This window comes from Corticium candelabrum, chromosome 21 (genome assembly GCF_963422355.1).
Source record: "Corticium candelabrum chromosome 21, ooCorCand1.1, whole genome shotgun sequence".
Lineage (NCBI taxonomy): Eukaryota > Metazoa > Porifera > Homoscleromorpha > Homosclerophorida > Plakinidae > Corticium > Corticium candelabrum.
The window spans coordinates 1,234,959-1,256,091 of record NC_085105.1 but is presented as its reverse complement, the minus strand read 5'-3'; the positions used below and the strand labels follow the sequence as shown (position 1 = coordinate 1,256,091).

Below are 21,133 nucleotides of genomic sequence, written 5' to 3'. Positions count from 1 at the left end.
GCGCAAAAAGACAACGCGCAGACTCTGCATGTCCTCTCTTGCAATTGTCGTTGACTAGGCTAGAAAACGACGCAATAGCGACTAGGCTACTGTACATGTACATGTGCGCTTTTGTCTTAGACTATCATCGCGCTCCCGGCATCGATCGAAAGCCATTGCGACTACAGTACGCGTGAAATTTCTACGTGGCTGATGTGATCAGCCTGAAGCTACTCCAAAGCAATCGCTGCACGCGACTAGAAGAGACACCTTCACTCGCTGCGATGTAGGGAGAATACTGGAACTAGTACTGTTTGCAACCTACAAACGCGCCCAAACGATAGATAGGCTATTCCTCCGTGCTTAGCCAACCACACGTGTGAAACCACATGGACGTATACACACGTGACAGCTAGCGCACGTGGTGTAAGCAACCTAGCGCGGAGGAGGACTGGGCACGAGTCTACGTACTAATAGGTGTCGCACGTGCGCTTATGTGCACGTGCGTCTGCTTTGCATTGCGAGCAGTGGAGGTTACTGAATGAGTTGGATTTTCGATCTGCGACGCGTCTCTTTGCAGACACTGTGGTAACAAACATTCTATTGAATCCATGTGCCAGTGTTATCACGCCCGTTTTGTAGGCTAGTCAACATTCTATTGCACGGAATGCTAGCGAGTGTCACCTTCGAGAGCCTGGCACACGCCCACGAGAAATGTGCTGGTACGTAGATACGTCTATCTAGGTAGCTAGAGCTGTTCGTAGTGGGTATACGTATGTGTGTTTGCGCGTACATCTGTATTTGTATGCAAACGTGCAGCTCCAGACTCGTGAGTTAATCACGAGGTTCTGTACGTACGAGTGGGGGGAGTTCGTACCTGCCCAAGTCAGTTGTCGCACACGTCATGTAATTTCAACCAGCAGGCAATCTACAAATGTTGGTACAACGACTCTCGTTCTAGCATGCACAACCGTGCCTCTAGAGACCACACTGTACATTTTCATTTTACTACCCGGCGTCACCAGCCCGCGCCTCCAAAAAGTTGCTTCTCTGCGAAGTTGCGTTTGCACTCTACTGCCGGAAAGTTTGATTACATAAGCTGATAAGCAGTATGGCAGCACTCCAATCGCACTTGTTTGCCTTTCCGAACAGGGGCTGTTACTTGTTACTAGAGGCGTGTCGTGTCATACTGCTGCTTCATTCTAGCTAGTGGCGATATAATTAGTGATCGAACTTGTTCGTAGCATCTCGGACACACCATAGGACGTACTGAGGTACAAGGCAGCAATTGTGAACACGCTAGCCTGCAGCATCAGCCACAAAACTTACGACTACAGTAAAAGTGGAATCGTATTAGTAGTCCGCCTACTCGGAGTATGACGTGGCGGTAGGGTCTGGCTAAGTGACTCTAGTTCCAATTACAAAAGTGTAATGCACGAGAGATTTGAACAAACTGTCTGGCTTTTGTTTCAACTCTATAGTTGTCGCCTATTGAGTCTAATGCAGCTAGAAATCTCTTAGTTTGATCTGATGTTATGACAGCTAAGCAGACAGACCCATAGACAGACAGAAAAACAGACAGATAAACAGACAAACAGACAGATAAACAGACAAACAGACAGATAAACAGACAAACAAAAACAGTTAGACAGGCAGACAAACAGACGGACAGACAGAAGATGAAAAGTCAACTCCACCCAGTTCAAGTCTTAGTGGCAACGCGCGTGTGTGTCACTGTGGGTGTGAGTGAGTCAGTTTGCGACCGCCATACCTGCTCTACCCTAAATCATATGAGCTAGTGTTTCTGTTTTCTTGTATTTCAATAGGTATTTGCGTAAAACGGCTTAGTTTTCCAGCTATAGAGTTTCTTAATTAGTCTAGTACACCAAACCTTGCACCACAGGTGTGTTCACTGTACACCAACAATACTATAGTTTCCTGTAACCAACAAAGCGGACCACCAAGAGCTGCGGGAATGTTGGTACATCGCCCCCAAACCTCTAGATATACGTGTTACGTAACCAAATCTGCTAGTAAAAGTTGAAGTTGTGATGGTGTAAAAGGGTAGTAGTATGCTTGTGCCCTGATCAAACGACCGAAATTACAGTGAAACTTATCACGCCACTCTGTTGTTCACATGTGGTAGATAATTGTTAGCTGTGTTGAATAACAGTGAGTGGACGGATTTGCAGGTGAGAACGCGCGGCAACCATATTGCATACTGCAATATTTAATGCTACACTACCAATCATGTGATAGACTATAGGCAGGAGTGGGAAGTCAAAAACAACTTTGTCAGGCTGGATCCTTAGGCAACAAGCAGCTCCAAATTAATTAATTAATTAATTAAGAGGTTGTTCACCAAAGTCAGCGTTTGATTTGCTGGAACTACACTCTGCGTCTGCAGCATGAAAGTCGATCAACGCTGCAATCTCTAGCCAACTATAGTTTTCCTCACTTTATTTTATGTCGCTACTGTTTCCGACTTTCAAATACAATCGACTGGACAGCAAATTACTTGAGGAAGGTAGGTAAGTTAAAAGACAGGTGTACTTACTATACAGTGCGTTTCTCAATACAAAACGAGTTCTAAGGAGGTAGATTACTGCAAAAGCATTGCATGTCCGCATATGATAAAAAACCTAGCTGTCTTCTGTTTCCATGCAGCTGCTATTCCACTGGTTACAAAAGAAGCAAAGTCAGATGAAATTCACACCAGACATGTATCGTATCTAGATAGACCAAGAATTCACTTTGCTGGTCGATTTCGAGCAGATACTGCAACAACCAACAATTATTTTAATGGCTATATCAATGCAGCAGCTCAGGGAATAAGTGAAGACTGTAGTGAAGACTGTTCTAAAACAATACATCAAAATGAAAGTATGGAGGGTGTAAACTGGAATCCAATGGGAACTGGTGCATTCTCTTTCTACAACGTGAGTGTAACATCAGTGTGTCCACCACGTGCAGACTGTACATGTGCTCATCCTTTAGTTACAAGTCGAACAACCATCACAACAGAAATGGGAGATGGTAGTGCCAAAATGGCTGATGTAGACCTTGAGTGGCAAATGTCTCCACATATTTACGGACTCACTATCACTTTAGTTGCCTCCATGGGCCAAACATCTCCTCATAGAAGATGGTTGATAACAGGAGACATGCGGCCGTCTGGTGTGACTGGTATATGGAAGGCTATTTCAGGCTTTGAAGGGTTGCCTCGATACTATGATTTGGAAGAAATGCCAGCATATGTGGGCTCCTATCAGTCAGTGTTGGACAACGTTCAATGGAATAATGAAGTATTGGATGAGATCTCACGTCATGGTGATGTAGATTTGTTACTAGAGATGCAATCCAAGTCAAAAAGTCAACTCTCCATATCATTCACCCTTTATGGTTACAATCTATTAGGGGGAGAAGACTTCACGTATGGTTATCTAGTGGGGACTATTGGATTGGCCGATTTTCAAGAACCGACTTCTTATGTTCGAGGACGTTGCCTGCATACCAGAAGACCACATCTCTTCAGTAGAGCTCAGTTCATTCTTCAAGACACTGGAGCTAATATATTGACAATAGACTTTGGCAATGCACTAAAGCAATACTGGGATCAACCAACTAGAACCTACCATTTGAACGTCAGTGCTATGGGATCAGAGCTTTGCTTAGCAAGGCAAGAAGAGACCAACATCATGACAGTTGGTAACGTTAGAATAAGTGATCAGTGGTATACCACAACAGCAGGAGTACAAGACTTTTATCTTTCACATAATGAATTCAAGAAACTACAAACAAACTACTTGCACCTTGTAAACTGCAGCAACAGCAGTGATATTTTCATGTCTGAATCACATTACTATGTAAGACCCATGTCTGACTATGCTATTCGCATGGATCCAGGAGATCAACACAAACTAAAGTTCTTTGTGACAAAGTTTGGCATACCAGTTAGAAGGAAAGAAATTCGTCTTGTTGTACATCCACATCATACATGCATTTCTAACAAATGGGTTGAGACACCATCAGCAGGTGTTGAATGCCAAACAATGATCACTAGGGAAAAAGTACAAAGTGGTCTAAAAGTCAATGGATTCAATTCCACAGTCATTTCAACCAATGAAATGGGAGAAGCAACTGTAATGTTGTCATCTGGAAACCCAGGGAATGTACGTGGTGTCATTGACGGACTTGTCTACTTGATCAGCTACCTCTCTGATGACGACCCTGAGTATCCACTACGATATCGAGATTCAGTAATAGGTGTCCGCGTGTTTGACAGCTTTTCATGGAATGAAGAGCCAACTTGGCATGGCAGCAAAGGTGTCTACAACATTTTAAAATTGTATGATGACATGTTTCCTGCCATGAGAGCAGTACTCAAACTGGGTGAATATGACAGTGTAGTTCAAGCACGCAACATTGAGTACATGAAAAGGAGTCTCTCTCTTCCAAGAGATCACCCACATCATATGCCCTCAACAAGAGACCTCTCACGAGACAAGAGGATAATGTTGCTTCAATGGCTTAATCAGCCATATCCTCCCAAAAAAGAAAAACCAATTCCAACCATTGAAGAGTTGAGGTCTCAAGTCCAGTTGGCTGTTCTTATAGAACACTATACTATCCCAGCCTACTTATACCCTCTTTACTCAATCAAAGATGGCACTAATCAAGAGATTAGCGAAATCATTTTAAGTGTTGTTATTGAAGAGATGCTGCATCTCTCAGTAGCTGCAAATATTCTAAATGCAATTGGTGGCCAACCTAATTTTGAAAGTCCATCAAACATACCAAAGTATCCCAGCAAGTTTCCGGGCAACATACAACCTGCCTTGACATTGCGTCTGTCTCCTCTCAGTCTTGAACTGATCACAGACATGTTTATGCGCATTGAGACTCCAGAGTCTCTAACAAGCAGAGAAAGTTATACCAGAACTATTGGTGGATTCTATACTGAATTGCTTGAAAGCATGTGGCATTTAGAGACGGAGAAACAGAAGAAGAACGAAACAATCTTTACTGGGAATCCAGCCAGACAAGTGCAGCTTGACCTGCCAGATCATATCATGGTACCTAAAATAGAAAATTTCGACGAAGCTAAGAAAGCTATTGAGGATATCATCATCGAAGGAGAAGGGTATGAGACAAAGCCAATCAATCACCACAAAAGATTAGCCCACTACTACAGGTTTGCAGAGATCGCACATGGAAAAAAGCTACTAGAGCAACCAAATGGGGACTGGAACTACACTGGTGAGTTTCTGCCTGCCTACCAGGCTCCTTACAAACTGCTCAATTCTAGCCTAACTCTACATTTCATTAATAGGCACACCTATAGTTCTTGATTTAGACGGAGTTTGGCCTCTACCCAATAATCCTCAACTGTCTGACTATTCTCTGAATTCACGGGCAAGAATGTTATGTGAAGAATTTGCAACCCTATATTTCAAACTCCTCCATCACCTACAGCTGACCTTCAATGGCCATCCACATAAGATACGATCTGTAACATCAGACATGTTTCTTATGAAGATGAAAGCCAAAGAGCTGACTACCATATCTCTCACGAATGGAAACCACACTCAGCATGCAGGCCCAACATTTGAACTCCCCACATGCTGACAGTTGCTAACCTATGTTAATACTAAATTTATGTCAGAGACAGTGTAACACTGATCAGTCTAACCTTCTATATAATTTATTAACTGTTACAGATACAGATGTGAGCTTTAACTAGATTTAGTGTGTAGGAAAACTGTTCAGCAGTCTAAGTTTTGAATAAATTGTTAAAGCAAATTCGTAAAATCTCATCTGGAAACAAGAACTTGTGTTGTTGAATCAAGAAATATGCCATAAAACACTAACCTCCATCTACAATATCTAAAAAAGACATTGTTTCGTTTTAAAACTTTAATATATCACATTACCTTGCAATGACATGTCACTATACAGTAAAATCATGCTGCAGTCACGATGAAGAGAAGCCACAAATAGATGTGCACCAACTAACCTTCTCTTTGTAAAAGTAACCCTTGTTAGAAAAAATGCAATGAGTCAGTGTCTAGATATGTACCATACAAAGACTTCTTCTGATTCTTATATAAAACAGTTTAGTCAACCAACCTGAAATACATACATAATCACAGACATATGATTTCTTGGTGGTTCTGCCAAGAGCTCAGCTTTCTTCATTGTCTACGAATAGAATCTCTTCATTTAATTAAGAATAACCCTTGCATCTCAGATGGCAATGCCTCCACTAAACACTTCAGTATTAATAAGCTTGACCTCAGTCTCTAGCAACTACCTCGCTACATATAATGGTAGACAATTCCACTGACTCTCTCTATAGTTTTCCTGACATAAACCTAAGAGCAGTTAATTAATATGTTCACAGTTCCTTTATGTTGCATACAGAGATATCCCATACCAGTACTTGTGCTATGCAACTTGTAAGAAACAGATACACAGATGAGATACTTGGTGATCGAGATACATGTTCAGGTATAAAACAGCTTCTATTGCTTTGAGTTCATCACTTCACCAGGTGCAAGTCTACAGTAATAGCTTCATCACAGAACTCTCTCTGTGTGGTCTATATTAGTAGCAGAAGGCAGTCACTCAAGGCGTTACTTGCACTTACAGGAAACTCAATAGCACATTTTGTGTACACCACAGCTCTATTTACACCAACAGAAACTACCACCTGCAATGGGATTGAAGACTCTACTGTCAACACTCAGTTAAACAGGTCAAACACTAATAACTGGTAAATAACGGCTACAACAGTAATAAGTCATCAACAGAGAACACTAGCAGAAAAATAAGGTTGCTGCAGTCTCCATTGTGTAACATTTGGAAAAGCTCTTGTTTAAATCATCTGTTTCTACTCACCCTTTCTCTTGACCTTGACCTGCTTCTGTGTCTATCACGACCCATTCTGTTTGTTTCATCTAATCTTCTTTCACGATATCTTTCCGAAGTGGACATTCCCTCTCGATCCAAGGGTCGCCCTCTGTCTTTTCCATTGTCTGTTCTTCCCTGTTCTCTATTTTGAAATCTCTCATCTCTCCGTGATGGGTTCTCATTGTCTTGTTTCTTTGCTGGTTTACTGCCTTTTCCATAACTGCCTGAAGTCTCACCCATGCTATACCTTTGTTCCAGTAACCTTCCTCTCTCACTCCTATCAATACTACTACCTTTTATTCCTATTGAACGTCTGTTTGTTTCAGTCTTTAGTCCAAGTTTGCTCCTTGCTTTCTCTTCCTTCTTCATCTTCTTGGCCTTCTTTGCTTTCTTTCTAGCCCTACGATCTTCATCTTCATGTCCTTGATCAGTGGGAATTTTGGCTGGTTGATGTTTTGGTGATGGAATTTGAGGTGCACAGTCTTCATCCTTCCGTTCCTCACCCTCTTTCAGTTTGGGTGCCTTGTAGTCTGCGACATGATCAACTCTGATGGTTCGACCACACAACTAAATTCATTTTAACAGCTAACCTCAGCTATAAACAACTAAACTATTTCAAAATAACAACTGTTTTGCTTTACTTGATACCATACATTACGTCATCTACATTAAAAGAAAGAGTTTGCATACCTGTATGCCATTGAAGTTATCAACAGCTAGAATAGTGCTGCGTTGATCTTCATATGCCAGAAAGCAGAAGCCCTTTGATTTGCCTGTTGCTTTGTCACGAACCAAATTGGTACTTACAATCTCTCCATATCTGTAGGCAAACAAATTAGGTTAATTTTTAAATAACTAAGTAATTTGTGATAATGAATTAACAAAAGTGTGCCCTGCTGATAATACAATACAGTACACACACACACACACACACACACACACACACACACACACACACACACACACACACACACACACACACACACACACGCATGCACGCACGCACGCACGCACGCACGCACGCACACACACACAGAGCAATTCTTACTGTGAAAACACGGCTAATAAATCACCTTCTGTCAACTCATAGTCGAGGCCTCCTACATACCAGACAATAAAACAACATTGAACACGACCAATTGCAGTTGCTGTAAGACAAGAGACCAACCAACAAAGATATATGCACTGTCTTTGTAGTCGTTGTGCCATGACCCTGCAGAGTCCTCAATTCCAGCCTCTATCTCAGATTTCTTGAGCTTTTCAATCGCTCTAATTTTTGTCAAAGGACTAAACACACCAATTTTAGACTCAGTATGCAAATTCAAACTTCACGAAGATTAGAAACGTCAATTCACACTTACTTCATTCTCCTTTATACGGGGTTTTCTTATTTATACGGGATATATCAAAACTGTGTACATACGGGATATTCAAACACATGTTATTAGGTAATTTTAGGAAACGTCAATCATTCAGTGTCACAACAGTGACCTGACTGCTTGTCATTTTAGGCCCCATGTCAAAAAATTCATAGGCTTACCGTATGAATTTATCTGTTAGTGTAGTAACCCTGGGATATTTTGTGTGTGACACATGCATAACCAAATTTATGTTCACGGGTCATGTGCACTTGCATGCAACTTTATCATGTGTGGCACGTATACCATGTGATTGAAAAATATTAAGTCTTGTACCTACAGGACTATACACAGAGGCTCCCTAAGCAAACTGATATACAGAAATATCTGCAGTCTGGTCAGCGACTAGTAAAACGTTTGCGCCAGCAACAGTCCCTGATGCCAACCAATTAATTTTTGATCCGTGATCGATTGTCTGCACTAGATAGTCGGCTGTTCCTTCACAATCAGATCCATCTGCCACTGCAATGCCTTTCCCATTAGTTTTTGGTTGATCTTGTTCCTTCACTTTCTTCTTCTTCTTCTTTTTTCCTGCTTGTTTAGCAGGCGATGTCCTTAAAGTCAAGTAATTCCTGGTGCTTTGCCGCGCCAATAAAATAATGCCGGTTACATCCCAAATACATATCTTACCATCATTGCCACCAGACACATACAGATGTCCTCTCTCTGTAAAAGGGAGCGAAACAACTTGACTTACAGAATGCGTATGAGCTGCTAAATCATACAGATGACTCAATCCTTGTTTTCCCTGCCAATAATGCAAAGTGACTACGCCATTTCCTAATGCTGAAGCAATAGTATCTCCCGACTGATTGAAAGCAACCGAGTGAACCAGAGGTGGATTCACAAATTGCCCTTTATTGGATGAATTCATAAGAGTTAAGCGATCTAAAGCCTTTGCTCTGGGAACGTCCCATACAACAAGGCAAGAATCGAGACCACCAGATACCACATGGTGATCTCTTTGAGGATGAAAAGAAGCAGATGAACAAATGTTTGTATGACAGCGATGCAACGTCCTGTAGAGACGTTTTTGTCGTATATCATAGATCTTTATCTCTCCAGAGTCGTCACATGACGCTACATGTTGTCCAGAAGGCGACACTGCAACATCATTGATTTCATCTTCATTCTCACTCCACTCTATAACGAGACTACCGGATTCGCGAACGTCATGTAACGACACCGTTTTATTACACGAACTTAACAAAAGGTTGGGATCGCTTTGAGAAAAGCAGACGGCCGTGTACGGCTCGGGTTGATGTCTGAATGTTTGCTGATGAATTCCACAATCGCTCCACACAAAAACACCGTCATCCCCACATGAAGCTACTACTCCGCAACTGCTTACCCCAATACTATTCACAGAATCGACGTGACTCTTCCAGACACTCGAGAGATTCGCTAATCCACCATGAGCCATGTTGGCTGATACGGGATATTGAAATTCATGACGTCATTGACCTTTGCCCACGCTCGCTCCATTACTCGGAGTCACGACGTTATCCGTTCTAATCTCGCCGTCATGATCATCTACAAGGATCGACTTACGGGTGAGACGTTGCTACATGTCGCTCTTCTGTTTTCTGTGTGTATGAAAACATCTAGGGGACGAAATCTTCAGCGATTCGTACAAACAGAAAGTCGTGGACGATCTGTACTACGAGGTGGAAGGCAAGGTATTCTCATACGTGTGTAGACGGTGCCATCCTTGTCATAAATTCGGTTTGAATTGTAGCTTACCACAGAAACTAGTAATGTGGATGACGCTGCGATTGGAGCGAATCCGTCGGCAGAAGAAGAAGTCGAGGCGTCGGCAGCCAGCAGTGTGTCAGGGGTCAACATTGTTCTTGCTCATCGGCTAAAGGAGACTTCTTTTAGTAAGAAAGATTACCAAACGCACATCAAAGGTAAGTTTTAGCGAGCGTAAGTTACTGTAGGATATTACACGACGTGTGACATTCCTGGCTAGCTAGTAGAGAGTTTTGACATGCATTCAGCATTCTTTTAGTAAATTCAGCCAATTAGTGTACTTGTTGCACGAGGTATCACTTTAATAGCATCTTCTGCCTCTGACCTTCATTAGATTCTAATCATTGTAGAAAGATTGAGGAAATCAGCAGATAGCTGATGTGCTCACTACAAGATACTGCCACACACAGTTGGGTGGTCTATTAATTAAAGTCCTAAGAATTGTGTTTGGAATGAGTGGTAATGCCTATCCCTCAGCTTACCATATTCGTCATTTGTTGTGTCCTGTCGGATCTTTTTTGTACTCTGGCTGATTTCATATAAAGTCACATACATGTTGAACATTGTTCTCATACTGGAGCTACTGGATAAAATCAAATTGTCTGTTACAAACAGTAGATTTGAGGTAAAGTCCAACTTGCATTGTCATCAGACCAAGATACTAGGATGTACAAAGCACAATTAATTAAATGTTTGTTGAAGTAACCTGTGCCGGGGAAATGTTGCAATTTGATAAGCAGTTACAACCAAAGTAATATTTGTGAAAACTTCAGCTTTCTATTCGTTCACTGCTATTCAATACCATAGACATGGGAAGACGTCAAGGCCAGCATATCAGTGACTCCATTCATTTCTGTCTGTCAGTTGTAACCGCTATACCATATGAAACTAAAATGTTTAACTGTGATTTGAATCTTGACTCGAACGATAGATTTTATTCTTTAGCTTTCATGAAGAAGCTAGTAGAGAAACTTGACCCAGAGAGAGCAGCTTGCGTTAAGAGTAAAATGCCCGAAGTTATAAAGAAGATCATGGGAAGATTTAAGGAATATGAGTTCTTCACTGGTGAGTCGATGGATCCTGAAGGGTTAGTTGTACTCCTTGACTACCGTGAAGATGGAAGAACACCATTCCTCATTGTTTTCAAGGATGCAGTTGTGGAAGAGAAATTTGTAAGTCACATGTCGTATTCGCGGTGGTCAAATGTGTAGTTACAAGAATGTTTGCTTGTTTCAGTGAGAAGACTGGGATGACTGTCTTGACAGTTTGTTAGTTGACTTTGGTATTGTTACTTTGAGTGTAATAAGAGATAATGGTTTTATGAGAACAGAATTACATCCTATTAGTGCCTCGCTAAAATAGTAGCCTTGCCTTCAATAAACCATTAATTAATTAATTAATTAATAATTAGTTGTGACTAGCTCTCACCATTACTAATGAGTGACAGCGATAGATAGCACAACTCAACACCAATAAATTTAGAGCATCCATACTGAGACAGGAATCCACAATTTTAGTGTCATCTCATTGGACATTATTATGGAATTGCCTTCAACACTTCTCAACAAAGAACACTTGTAAAATGGCAGAAATGAATACTTAAAATCAATATGGGTTTTTGATTCAGTACACATGTACACGCTGGCATTGTACTGTACACATCAGACGGCACGTGACGGGTGGAGAGAAAGCAGTTCACCAGAGCTAGTGGACTCACCCCTCTGCCATCCACTCTAGTTGAATGTACTTAAGTCAATTAATTTTCCAAGTTTCCATTCTTGTGTGAATTGTTGTCCCTAACTACTCGTTACACAAATGTCTAGATTCTGGTTGGAGTGACATTGTCTAGTGTGAGCAACACATCAGTGAGCCCAAAGGTCATGGTCAAACATGTTTAATTAAATAAGTTACACTGTTGCAGTTTTTGTTCAGCAATACATATTTACATCTAGCTAGCTGATGCCAACACTGAAATTCACAATATCAACAAAAATGGCAACAGGCATATTTAATTAAGTCTTATTAACAAACATGTTTTATACAACCAGCAGACTGACATGTAGTCCAAGCATACCATACTGTATAACTGCTTGTGAACTACAGCGTTTGGTGAATGAAAACAGTTTCACTTGGGTAGAGACCGGCATCTTTCAGTGATACTGTACAGTCCACTTGAGAGAGACTTCGTCTAGGAAACTGAGTGATAAGTTCGTAGTCACTCATGCTAAGCCCCAGTGATTCAACCAATCTTAGAAGTGCCTAAACACCATCCGCTATAGCCTGTCAATCTATTGGCATGTGTACAGATGGGAAGAGACAAATAAGCAGACCAAGAGACAGACAGGCTGCCAGTTGATATTTGGATGGCACGATACGTAAAACAGGCATGCACATGATGTGTAGTTTAGACATAAAGAAAGACATCTAAAGAGACAAGGGAAGGATATCTATGATACTCGACTTACTGCTAATTGCACGCTCGCTGGTAGACAGACAACTTTCCGTGAGCCATCAGGTAACCTCAACAAAATATGACAACTTTTCCCGTCTTTTACCACACTATCCTTCTCATCCACACCATCCTTCTCATCTACACCATCCTTCTCATCTTGTAATGCCAATGCACAATCGACTGTCTCCTGCAGGTCTTGCTCCCTTGTTCTGCTTATATCTACTGCCTTCTTTGCCTTCAGAGATAATTTCTCGTAATTATGCACTAACTGAGTGTGTGTGGCATCACTAGAAGATGCACCAGATGGTGAATGATGATGAGTCTCTTTCTTCACATCACGATTGTTATCAACATGTTCTACTTTCTCACTTATAGTTCTTGTTGCTTTAGACTGAGTAACAGGTGCCTTTCCCTTACCTTTGCCTCTTAGTGGCTTTTCTCCATTAATTTTGGCGCTCAGTGGTTGTTTCATTTTACTGTCCAGCTCAACAACACTATCATCACTATCACTTGTTTCGCTCCCACTGATTGAGTAGTATGTGCTGCTGTCACTGTTACTGTCAGAATCAATGTTAATCACTTTTGCCTTTGATTTCTTTCTTTTGTGGTTTGTCTCGGCGAGCGATTCAGCAATAGCTGCCATGACTTGGGATTCCTCGGATGCATCAACAATGCTCTTTGACAATTTATGTTTCTTGGCAGATGGCTCTGCCGTTTGATTGATGTGATTTTCTTGCAGGTTGTCATGTCCGGCAATAAAATCAGAAACTAAAAATGAAACAAGTGCAGACGTCTGGCATATGACCGAATCATGCACACATTGCCATTTGTATTAAATACTGTACCTACTCTTGTATTACCCCATTGTCCATCAACCTCCCCCCCATTCCCAACTTTAGCCCAGTGTCTGTCATTTTCGCACCTAAGCTCCACTTAATTGATGTTAATTGGCACCCAAATGACCAGCTCCTTGACCATTTTCCTTTGAGTAAAAGTAAAAGTAAACTGAAACAAGAATCTGCAGACTTCTTGTTTACTGACTCTGACTCTGACACAGAATTTAAAAGATTTAGTAAATCTGAGATGACAGGGAATTAGTAGATGGTACAGGTAACAGCAAAGGTTGTTCTAGCAAACTGGAGTTGTAGTTATTAGTCAAACAATTAGCACCTAAGGTGTCATATCCTCTAGCAAGACCCCATACTTCACAGACTACATTGATGTGCCATGGGGTGGGGTGGCACAAGAGTAGGTAGGATCCTGACGTTCCATATATTAATTAATTAATTAATATCATAAACTAATAATATCAATGATTACATGAGACAAAGCTTTGGAGAAAGGAATCAACAACAAGCATATCAATTATCACCTACCACCACATGATATGCAACTAGTTACTCATTTCAACCAAAAACCCACTACTCCTACCAACAGCTGACAACACTGATAACAAAACACTTTTATAGAACCTCATGAATAACTCACTAAATGTACGTTCTTACCTATAGTTACAAACTCATCACTTGAAACAAGCCCCAGTTGAACGAGTCTTTCCCCTGCACATAAACCAAAATGAAAGACGTTGCCAAAGAAGAATGACTGCTTCTGCAAGCTGAAAGCAGACCAGTTCGGGGGTCTATAATAGCGATGTGAGGCAATTCAGCAAACGGATAAAACTGCTTGTATTTCTCTCCCTCAACACTACCTTCGTAAACCTAAACAATATAATAACAATTCTTAGCAATATTAAAGCCATTTAAAGAATTCATAAGCTTGCAAACATTGATATTAATTAAAAATATAGCATTCATTGCAAGAACATCAACCATCAGTTAATTTAGATTAATTACTAAATGAAATCACCATGTGATTGGCCAGCCAACTGCCTCACCTGCCAGAAAAGAAAATGTTCTCTCAGAATGTGCTTAACTGTTGGGTTGCTCCAAACATCCCGATTGAGTGTCTGGCAGGCAAACTCCTTCGTATGCTGAATGTTAACCAACAGCCACTTACTGTTGACCTGACCTACTGATTTAGCCTGTCACAATAGAAAGCGGCAAATTAGCTGAAATCAATCATAATGTCCCACTGTTTGTGTATAGTTCATAATTGCATTAACCAAGTCACAAATTCAGCATGTTAGCTAAGTACACACTGGCATGTAAAAATGTCAACATGCATAAATATACTATTAATATAATTCAATAATATATTTGTGTCCATATTATCACAATTTGACTTGAGAGATACAGTAGCAATGGGTATCAGTAATAAAATGACTCTGAGATTACAGGCTTAAAAGTTATTGTCACAATGTGTCACACACCTCATCAAATGAGCCACCAAACATTATATCTAGTGGTGGTCTGAAGAGATCTTCCAGCGTGTTTCTCTTGCCAGTGACTGAACCGGATGCTTGAGCTCCTGTATATGTATGTAAATCATTTGTTGGTGTACTATGAGCTTTCAGTGCTTTGTCTACTAACTAGTTTCAGCTTTGAAGTCTCTGAATGCATCAACCAATGCCCGTCCAAGTCTGGCACTCCTTCTTCGTGTTTGACCTGCAATAAAGATAGTAGTGATTTTGACTGTGTGATGAAAAGAAACTAATACCTCTGTCTGTTTGTATGTTTGTCTGTCTCTATGTCTCTGTGTCGCTACGTGTGTGTGTGTGTGTGTGTGTGTGTGTGTGTGTGTGTGTGTGTGTGTGTGTGTGTGCGTGTATGTGTGTGTGTGTGCACGTGTGTGTGTGTGTGTGTGTGTGTGTGTGTGTGTGTGTGTGTGTGTGTGTGTGTGTGTGTGTGTGTGTGTGTGTGTGTGTGTGTGTGTGTGTGTGAAAACAACCATTTCTGGATATCATTGACTCAAACCTGGTGGCTCACTGAAGGGCACCAGCACTTCTTGTTTCGGAGGTATTGGTGCTCTGACTTGCTCCCTACACACAGTTCATCTAATCTAGTCTTGCGTAGCCATACATTATATGCAATATACATAGACACTCAGGCTATTTACATGAACCAAACTAATGACAAACACATTGTCCCAGGCATTGAGCAAACAGTCTAATCTATTGATCTTGCTGACAACATTAAATTTTTAGAAATAACTATTTTGGAAAGTTAAAAACCTACAATTGAAATAAAAATTTAATCATGAGTTTAGTTAGCACATACCCTACCAAGTAGCCTATACAGTATACTATAGTGTATTGTGTCAACAGATAACACAATGCCAACTGACAAGTAATGCTACTTAATTAAAATGGGCCGTCTATAATTTTCGTATTTTTTATAAATCGGGATTAGGGACTTAAGGGAATGGGCGGGTAAGGCCTAAATCCAAATTCTTAAAAAATACAAAATTCAATGATGTCATCATATCCTTGTCACCTTCAGACTACTAAAAATTTAGTAGCATTTGACACGGGTACAATGCAGTCCAGAAGAATACTATAAGTTGTAATGTTCACATCAACAATTTGATTAGAACTCAATCAAACAATTAGCTGCTCTCGCATTGCGTCACCATGTATGTCGCAGCTGACTCTGTTTAGAACATATAAAATGGCACGTCAAGTCATATTATTTTAGGGATGGAATTCGCGGTGGATGGGTGGGTCAACCAGCAATTTGTCCCGAATCTGGATTTATAAAAAATATGAAAATTATGGACGCTCCCTTACTGTTATGACTTAAATCATCATGTTTCAAAACAGCTAAACAAAAAATCATTAAACGTAAACAAACAGAAAAACATAGATATTAATGACCCAGCCTAACCCTAGAAATAAAGTTAGTATCGCATTTACTGATACTTACTCTCCCTCAGCATACGGAATCGTAGAAGGAACAAGCACGTCTCTGTTCGTTGCTCTTCCTCTCATGTCGTCACTCCGTCTTCTCTTCCTGCTTGAAGGACCGGATGATATTTCGCGTATTTCGTCTCCATTAGAGTTTTCAAGATACATCTCTATGGCTAAATCGACATTCCAATCACACGCCTCTAACAGAGAAGACGCCACTTCTCTGGTAGCGTTAGTAACGCTCATAAACTGTTCCAATGAATCCATTCGCATCCGGGAGATGGAATGATATCGATGACGTCACAGTGATGTTTTCGAAGGCTGCGCTTGCAGAGCTGGACGAGGCGACTCGTCATCGGGTGCTGAAAGTTCGACGCTTTGCATGCATCTGGTGTGACTATTTAATGGTTGTTTGTTTTTTGTCCATCAGTTAATTTATCCGTCCGTCCGTCTGTCCGCCCATCCATCTAGATCTGTCACTACATGTACATGTCTGCCTACTTGTCTGTCTGTCTGTCTACTTGTCTGTCTGTCCATTTGTCTGTCAGTCTGTCTACTTGTTTGTTTCTGTACTTGCCTAGTGTCTATTTGACGGCAGTGATTGGATTTTCTAGAATATAAGATTTATTTCTTAGTGTATAATATTTATAATATAATTTTTATAATTATATTATATTATAGTATAATATAAATATTGTCGTGCTCAACCAGATCAGTCTGGTTTGTAAAGTCTATTACAAGTACCAGAAGCAAACCCTGCTTCAGAAGTACTTAGACCATCACGGCTGTCTAGAAAGAAGACATGACTTTACGAAGGATCCGAGTAGATCCCAGAAGCACTGTTTTCTGTAAGTGCTGCAGGTTGTGATGACCTGGAATAATGTCCAGCCACCGTGCAATACCTGCGTGCACTGTGCCCAAAGCTCCCAAGACCACCGGAACCACCAGTGTTCGACAATGCCACATGCGGCTTATCTCCACTCGCAAGTCGCTGTACTTTGCCAACTTCTCAGCATGTTTCTTGCTAATGTTGCCATCAGCAGGACAGCTGATATCAATAAGAAGACAAGTGTTTGTCTTCCTATTTCTGAGACAGATGTCTGGACGATTGGCTTTGATCCTCCTGGCAGTGGGGATGGTGGTATCGCACATCATAGTAATATAATTTATTCATTTAGCTTTATTTATTAATAAATATAGCCCACCTACGTAGACTTCTAATCTAGTCTAATATTTATATATTAACTAAATCATATGTATACCACTGTGCTCGTATTTAAATTTGTATTGGTCAGGGGTAGCATGCTCCTGTTGGGAGCTGCAGCTTTTCTCATCTCCAAGCCATTCTTGTATAAACACCAAAGGGAGACACTAGCAGTCATGCAGAGGCTACAAGACAGCCGATCAGATGATGAAAACTGAAGACAATGTAGTTACCACAATATGTGATTGTTGCGACTGATGTTTATGACAAACTAGATTCAATACTTGTATACAAGACACATACAATTGTAACATATTTAAATATTTAATTAACCCAAGGGGGCGTGTCTACTTATACGGGAACTTAATGCTTGCAATGTCTGTCAAGACTGTTCCTCTCGCTCCTCCAGCTCTTCGTACGCCAGACACTTGTGACCCGTCCTTTCAGAGTAAGATAAAATAAGCGCATAAATTGACTAACTCGTATCGCTATTGCGACTTATCTTCTACGTTTGCGGCGTCTAGTTGTTGTCCGATTGAGTGAACCGCTCTGGAGTGTGCAGAGGACGCCTGGAGAGATAGCGACTGCTGTCATGGCGCAGTGTGCGCAACTGGAAGGTATACTAAGGTCGAAAGAACGCCAACGGGTATGTCTTATGACACACTAATTGAAAATATTATTTATGTCTAGCTAGACACTGTAAGTGTACTGTATTCAAAACCAGAAAATTTGGTGGCACTTAATTTTGGTGATGATTTTGAAGAGTTAATTAAATTAAAATGCCACTGAAAGTTAATATGTGAGGAACTTATATCTAAGAGTATGTATGTCTGACCGAGTATGTGTGATAGTATCGATGTCGGGCAAGGAGGAACTGAGTATCGGAAATACAGCAAACAACGGCAAAGCAGGCTTTTTGTAGTAACCATGTTCAGACTCACTTCGATCCTTATCAAGCAGACGAATTTACAATCTAAGGAAGCATGCTGTAGTAGTGAAAATGAAACCAGCATTGACATAGCCTGCATATATAAAGTTGAAACCCCCTCAAAGCGATTGTTTTCCCTACACGTGTATGTCCAGTACTTTTGTTCGATGGACGACTTCTCTTTGTCAACCCACCAAACTTTCTGTGGAAGCAGAACGTTTCTTGGAATTGGACCAGACAATTTTTTCCGACGAATTTTCTGGTTTACAGTATATTCTTGCAGACTGTCCAACCTAGTAGGAAGTCTCTGTGTTGTGAATTTCATGTATTTGTTGATTGAATCAATGGACTTACATTATACTCATACATGTAGGCAAAGACTGAAATCTCTGCAAGCGCGAGAATGCATCAAACAAGCAGAGATTCGGCAGGTGAAACTACGAGTTCCCAGAATTTTCAATCAAGCACGATGACTTGTTTGTGTATTGCAGTAAACGCAATACTGGAACGAATGAAGGACTTTCTAAGGCAACTACCAGTGCCAGAAACGGATGCCTATGTATAGCCTCTCTCTCTCTCTCTCACTCCCTGTACAGGAGATCACAGAATGAATGACATGTTGTCATGTGTAGGGTTACTTGGAGTATACAGGCCTTGCAGAGTTATATCCACGAGGATCTGCAGTGGTTGACGCATTTGACCGCAACGAACAAAACGACGACGATGAAATGGAAGGGATCACGGCATTGACAGATGGCAAGTCATAGTCTCTGCATTGAGATATTGTTTCTGTCCTGCTTTGTAAACCATGTTGATTTCCACATGTTTAGCATATTTTCCTCAAGTGGCGATGCTGCACGATCTGGTGGTAATGTGTAACCAACTAGACCATGACATTCTCCATCTCTCAAATCACAAGTACATAGCACATCAGACAGCCCTCCTGTTTGTAAGTCCATATATGAAGATACTTAGAAGGAATTAAAATATCTGTAGATAGCATGTCCACAAGGAACATATCTCAATATACAGAGTCTGATACCTTCATAAAGCATGCCTGTGCTGCGTACGACGTTATGTAGCATGATCTGTGATTTGCCTCATTTAATTACAGCAATGTGTGAACCAAGCTGGGCAAGTATTAGCTCAAGAGAAGACAGCGATTGAGCAGAACTTCAAAGCGATCAAGTCCGCATGTGCGGTGCAAGAGGGAAGTACTGCACCACCTCAGCTGCCTTCACACCTGAAACAGTGGCTACTGAAATTGACAGAGAGCGTTCGGACAAAAGTAACTAGATTGCCGTTCCCACTTGCAGTACCACTAAAACCAGTCATCGACTTCATTTCAGTACACACACAAGATAGTTGATGGCATTATTGATGGAATTAGAAATTGATTAATATAATAGATCAACCTAAGTAAGTAGTGTAATGATGGAAACCATTTACATTACTTTGTTAGATTGGGATTGAGGGTTTGGTGACTTCTTGAGAAACTATATCACGAACAGCATATGTACACATATGTACTACATGTACATATAGCTCACAAATACAATAAATATGTTTATATATTTCTGTATGACAGCCATTGTTTGCAACAGTGTCAGATGACAACTGGCTTACCTGTGAAAGTATACGTACAATAATTCCTTGTTGCTTCCATAGTTGTCAACCATTCAGTCTGGGAATGACATTGCATTGGTTTGATAGCAGGAAGAACACGTTTTCCTAAGGCGACACACACACACACACACACACACACACACACACACACACACACACACACACACACACACTTCATTTTTGCTACTCAACAATGAGTTCATGACTTCCGTTCAGCAGTTGTTTACAATTTGTCTTTGATGAGCACGTTTGTGTGCAAAGAGTCCAATTCTGGAACGATGTACGCGATAACAGATATTACAAACGTTCTTTGTACCAGTAGTCAAGTTTTGTGGTGTATAGTTGTGACGCATTAGTCTCTATTCTTCAATTTTGTCAATTCTACCTTCCTCGTAATCTAAACCTAATCTCATATTTTCTTCCACATTAAACGGTCACATGCTATCATTTCCCAATTTTGTGATCAATACCAACATTCTGTAGATTGTGCCTTAAAGTGTCTTTGAACCTCAACTTCCGACCACCAGCTTTTTTCTTGGTGCATCTAAAAACTGACCGTGTAGCACTTCTTTTGGTAAACGTCTCTCATCCATTCTTGCAACATGACCTACCTACTTTAGTTGCTGTTGAGTCAACATGTATTCAATTCCTGTTATTTCAGCTCTTTGCAGAACTCTATGTTTGTCACTCTTTCCGACCAATGAATTTTCATTATTCGACGCAGACAGCAAAGGTGAAATTTTTCTAGATCCTGAATATTTCTTCTATATAGCGTCCACGTTTGTGATCCATACAGAAGAGTTGCAAGAACAACTGCTTTGTAAACTTTGATTTTAGTCTTTATTCTTATTCCTTGTTGACTCCATAATCTTGATTGAAGTGCGCCATACGCTCTATTTGCTTCTTGCAGACGTGCAGCAATGTCCTTATGAACACTACAATCCTCTGAAAGAACACTGCCAAGGTAAGAGAAAGAGGATACCCTCTTTAGTGCTTCACCATTCACAAAAATGTCCTTGCCAGCATTTGCTGTACAAGGAATTGGCTGAAACATGCA

General features: G+C 40.8%; 6 protein-coding genes across 9 annotated transcripts; 3 read left to right on the top strand and 3 right to left on the bottom strand.

The window, feature by feature from the left end:
- Positions 1-475: 475 nt before the first annotated feature.
- Positions 476-5,872, top strand: LOC134196459 (uncharacterized). 2 transcript variants are annotated; one of them, XM_062665588.1, is made up of 4 exons: positions 476-567; positions 622-701; positions 2,647-5,238; positions 5,312-5,872. In XM_062665588.1, exons 1-4 carry the CDS (start codon positions 521-523, stop codon positions 5,605-5,607), a joined length of 3,015 nt encoding a protein of 1,004 aa, XP_062521572.1. In that variant the 5' UTR covers positions 476-520; the 3' UTR covers positions 5,608-5,872. The 2 variants fall into 2 exon arrangements, with proteins under 2 accessions (XP_062521572.1, XP_062521574.1); XM_062665590.1 differs by lacking the exons at positions 476-567; positions 622-701 and having other exon boundaries at positions 2,829-2,918; positions 2,977-5,238; positions 5,312-5,867.
- A 58-nt stretch (positions 5,873-5,930) lies between these two features.
- Positions 5,931-8,278, bottom strand: LOC134196462 (RNA-binding motif protein, X-linked 2-like). 2 transcript variants are annotated; one of them, XM_062665594.1, is made up of 7 exons: positions 8,253-8,278; positions 8,060-8,178; positions 7,940-7,991; positions 7,582-7,711; positions 6,416-7,458; positions 6,109-6,353; positions 6,032-6,046 (listed from the first exon to the last, which is right to left on the bottom strand). In XM_062665594.1, exons 1-5 carry the CDS (start codon positions 8,255-8,257, stop codon positions 6,862-6,864), a joined length of 903 nt encoding a protein of 300 aa, XP_062521578.1. In that variant the 5' UTR covers positions 8,258-8,278; the 3' UTR covers positions 6,032-6,046; positions 6,109-6,353; positions 6,416-6,861. The 2 variants fall into 2 exon arrangements, with proteins under 2 accessions (XP_062521577.1, XP_062521578.1); XM_062665593.1 differs by having other exon boundaries at positions 5,931-6,353.
- A 23-nt stretch (positions 8,279-8,301) lies between these two features.
- On the bottom strand, positions 8,302-9,733 carry LOC134196460 (WD repeat-containing protein 53-like). The gene is made up of 2 exons (XM_062665591.1): positions 9,513-9,733; positions 8,302-9,452 (listed from the first exon to the last, which is right to left on the bottom strand). The coding sequence occupies exons 1-2, from the start codon at positions 9,730-9,732 to the stop codon at positions 8,611-8,613; spliced, it is 1,062 nt and encodes a 353-aa protein (XP_062521575.1). The 5' UTR covers position 9,733; the 3' UTR covers positions 8,302-8,610.
- Positions 9,734-9,765: 32 nt separating this feature from the next.
- LOC134196457 (translationally-controlled tumor protein homolog) lies at positions 9,766-11,393 on the top strand. The gene is made up of 5 exons (XM_062665586.1): positions 9,766-9,862; positions 9,918-9,988; positions 10,048-10,219; positions 11,007-11,233; positions 11,298-11,393. Exons 1-5 carry the CDS (start codon positions 9,835-9,837, stop codon positions 11,298-11,300), a joined length of 501 nt encoding a protein of 166 aa, XP_062521570.1. The 5' UTR covers positions 9,766-9,834; the 3' UTR covers positions 11,301-11,393.
- A 545-nt stretch (positions 11,394-11,938) lies between these two features.
- LOC134196539 (UBX domain-containing protein 7-like) lies at positions 11,939-16,624 on the bottom strand. The gene is made up of 9 exons (XM_062665688.1): positions 16,335-16,624; positions 15,387-15,451; positions 15,003-15,077; positions 14,843-14,940; positions 14,408-14,554; positions 14,141-14,231; positions 14,019-14,072; positions 12,527-13,281; positions 11,939-12,320 (listed from the first exon to the last, which is right to left on the bottom strand). The coding sequence occupies exons 1-9, from the start codon at positions 16,589-16,591 to the stop codon at positions 12,159-12,161; spliced, it is 1,704 nt and encodes a 567-aa protein (XP_062521672.1). The 5' UTR covers positions 16,592-16,624; the 3' UTR covers positions 11,939-12,158.
- On the top strand, positions 16,608-20,030 carry LOC134196540 (uncharacterized). 2 transcript variants are annotated; one of them, XM_062665689.1, is made up of 8 exons: positions 16,608-16,709; positions 17,614-17,970; positions 18,047-18,168; positions 18,824-18,881; positions 18,942-19,009; positions 19,083-19,206; positions 19,281-19,399; positions 19,565-20,030. In XM_062665689.1, exons 2-8 carry the CDS (start codon positions 17,889-17,891, stop codon positions 19,817-19,819), a joined length of 828 nt encoding a protein of 275 aa, XP_062521673.1. In that variant the 5' UTR covers positions 16,608-16,709; positions 17,614-17,888; the 3' UTR covers positions 19,820-20,030. The 2 variants fall into 2 exon arrangements, with proteins under 2 accessions (XP_062521673.1, XP_062521674.1); XM_062665690.1 differs by lacking the exon at positions 17,614-17,970 and having other exon boundaries at positions 16,625-16,709.
- The last annotated feature ends 1,103 nt before the right edge of the window (positions 20,031-21,133 follow it).

Excerpts from the sequence above, each read along its gene's own strand:
- LOC134196460 (XM_062665591.1), bottom strand. The coding sequence starts at position 9,732 with ATGGCTCATGGTGGATTAGCGAATCTCTCGAGTGTCTGGAAGAGTCAC. Across the intron at positions 9,453-9,512 it reads CGATCCCAACCTTTTGTTAA|AGTGGAGTGAGAATGAAGAT; the intron begins GTTCGTGTAATA and ends GTCTCGTTATAG.
- LOC134196459 (XM_062665588.1), top strand. The coding sequence starts at position 521 with ATGAGTTGGATTTTCGATCTGCGACGCGTCTCTTTGCAGACACTGTG. Across the intron at positions 702-2,646 it reads CGCCCACGAGAAATGTGCTG|CTGCTATTCCACTGGTTACA; the intron begins GTACGTAGATAC and ends GTTTCCATGCAG. Across the intron at positions 5,239-5,311 it reads TGGGGACTGGAACTACACTG|GCACACCTATAGTTCTTGAT; the intron begins GTGAGTTTCTGC and ends TTTCATTAATAG.
- LOC134196539 (XM_062665688.1), bottom strand. The coding sequence starts at position 16,591 with ATGCGAATGGATTCATTGGAACAGTTTATGAGCGTTACTAACGCTACC. Across the intron at positions 15,452-16,334 it reads ATTCCGTATGCTGAGGGAGA|GGAGCAAGTCAGAGCACCAA; the intron begins GTAAGTATCAGT and ends AACTGTGTGTAG. Across the intron at positions 14,232-14,407 it reads AACATTTTCTTTTCTGGCAG|GTTTACGAAGGTAGTGTTGA; the intron begins GTGAGGCAGTTG and ends TATATTGTTTAG.
- LOC134196540 (XM_062665689.1), top strand. The coding sequence starts at position 17,889 with ATGCTTGCAATGTCTGTCAAGACTGTTCCTCTCGCTCCTCCAGCTCTT. Across the intron at positions 17,971-18,046 it reads TTGTGACCCGTCCTTTCAGA|TTGTTGTCCGATTGAGTGAA; the intron begins GTAAGATAAAAT and ends TGCGGCGTCTAG. Across the intron at positions 18,169-18,823 it reads GGTCGAAAGAACGCCAACGG|GCAAAGACTGAAATCTCTGC; the intron begins GTATGTCTTATG and ends TCATACATGTAG.
- LOC134196457 (XM_062665586.1), top strand. The coding sequence starts at position 9,835 with ATGATCATCTACAAGGATCGACTTACGG. Across the intron at positions 9,863-9,917 it reads CTACAAGGATCGACTTACGG|GGGACGAAATCTTCAGCGAT; the intron begins GTGAGACGTTGC and ends GAAAACATCTAG. Across the intron at positions 10,220-11,006 it reads TTACCAAACGCACATCAAAG|CTTTCATGAAGAAGCTAGTA; the intron begins GTAAGTTTTAGC and ends TTTATTCTTTAG.
- LOC134196462 (XM_062665593.1), bottom strand. Across the intron at positions 7,992-8,059 it reads CAGTGCATATATCTTTGTTG|GAGGCCTCGACTATGAGTTG; the intron begins GTTGGTCTCTTG and ends TCTGGTATGTAG. Across the intron at positions 7,459-7,581 it reads ATAACTTCAATGGCATACAG|TTGTGTGGTCGAACCATCAG; the intron begins GTATGCAAACTC and ends AAATGAATTTAG.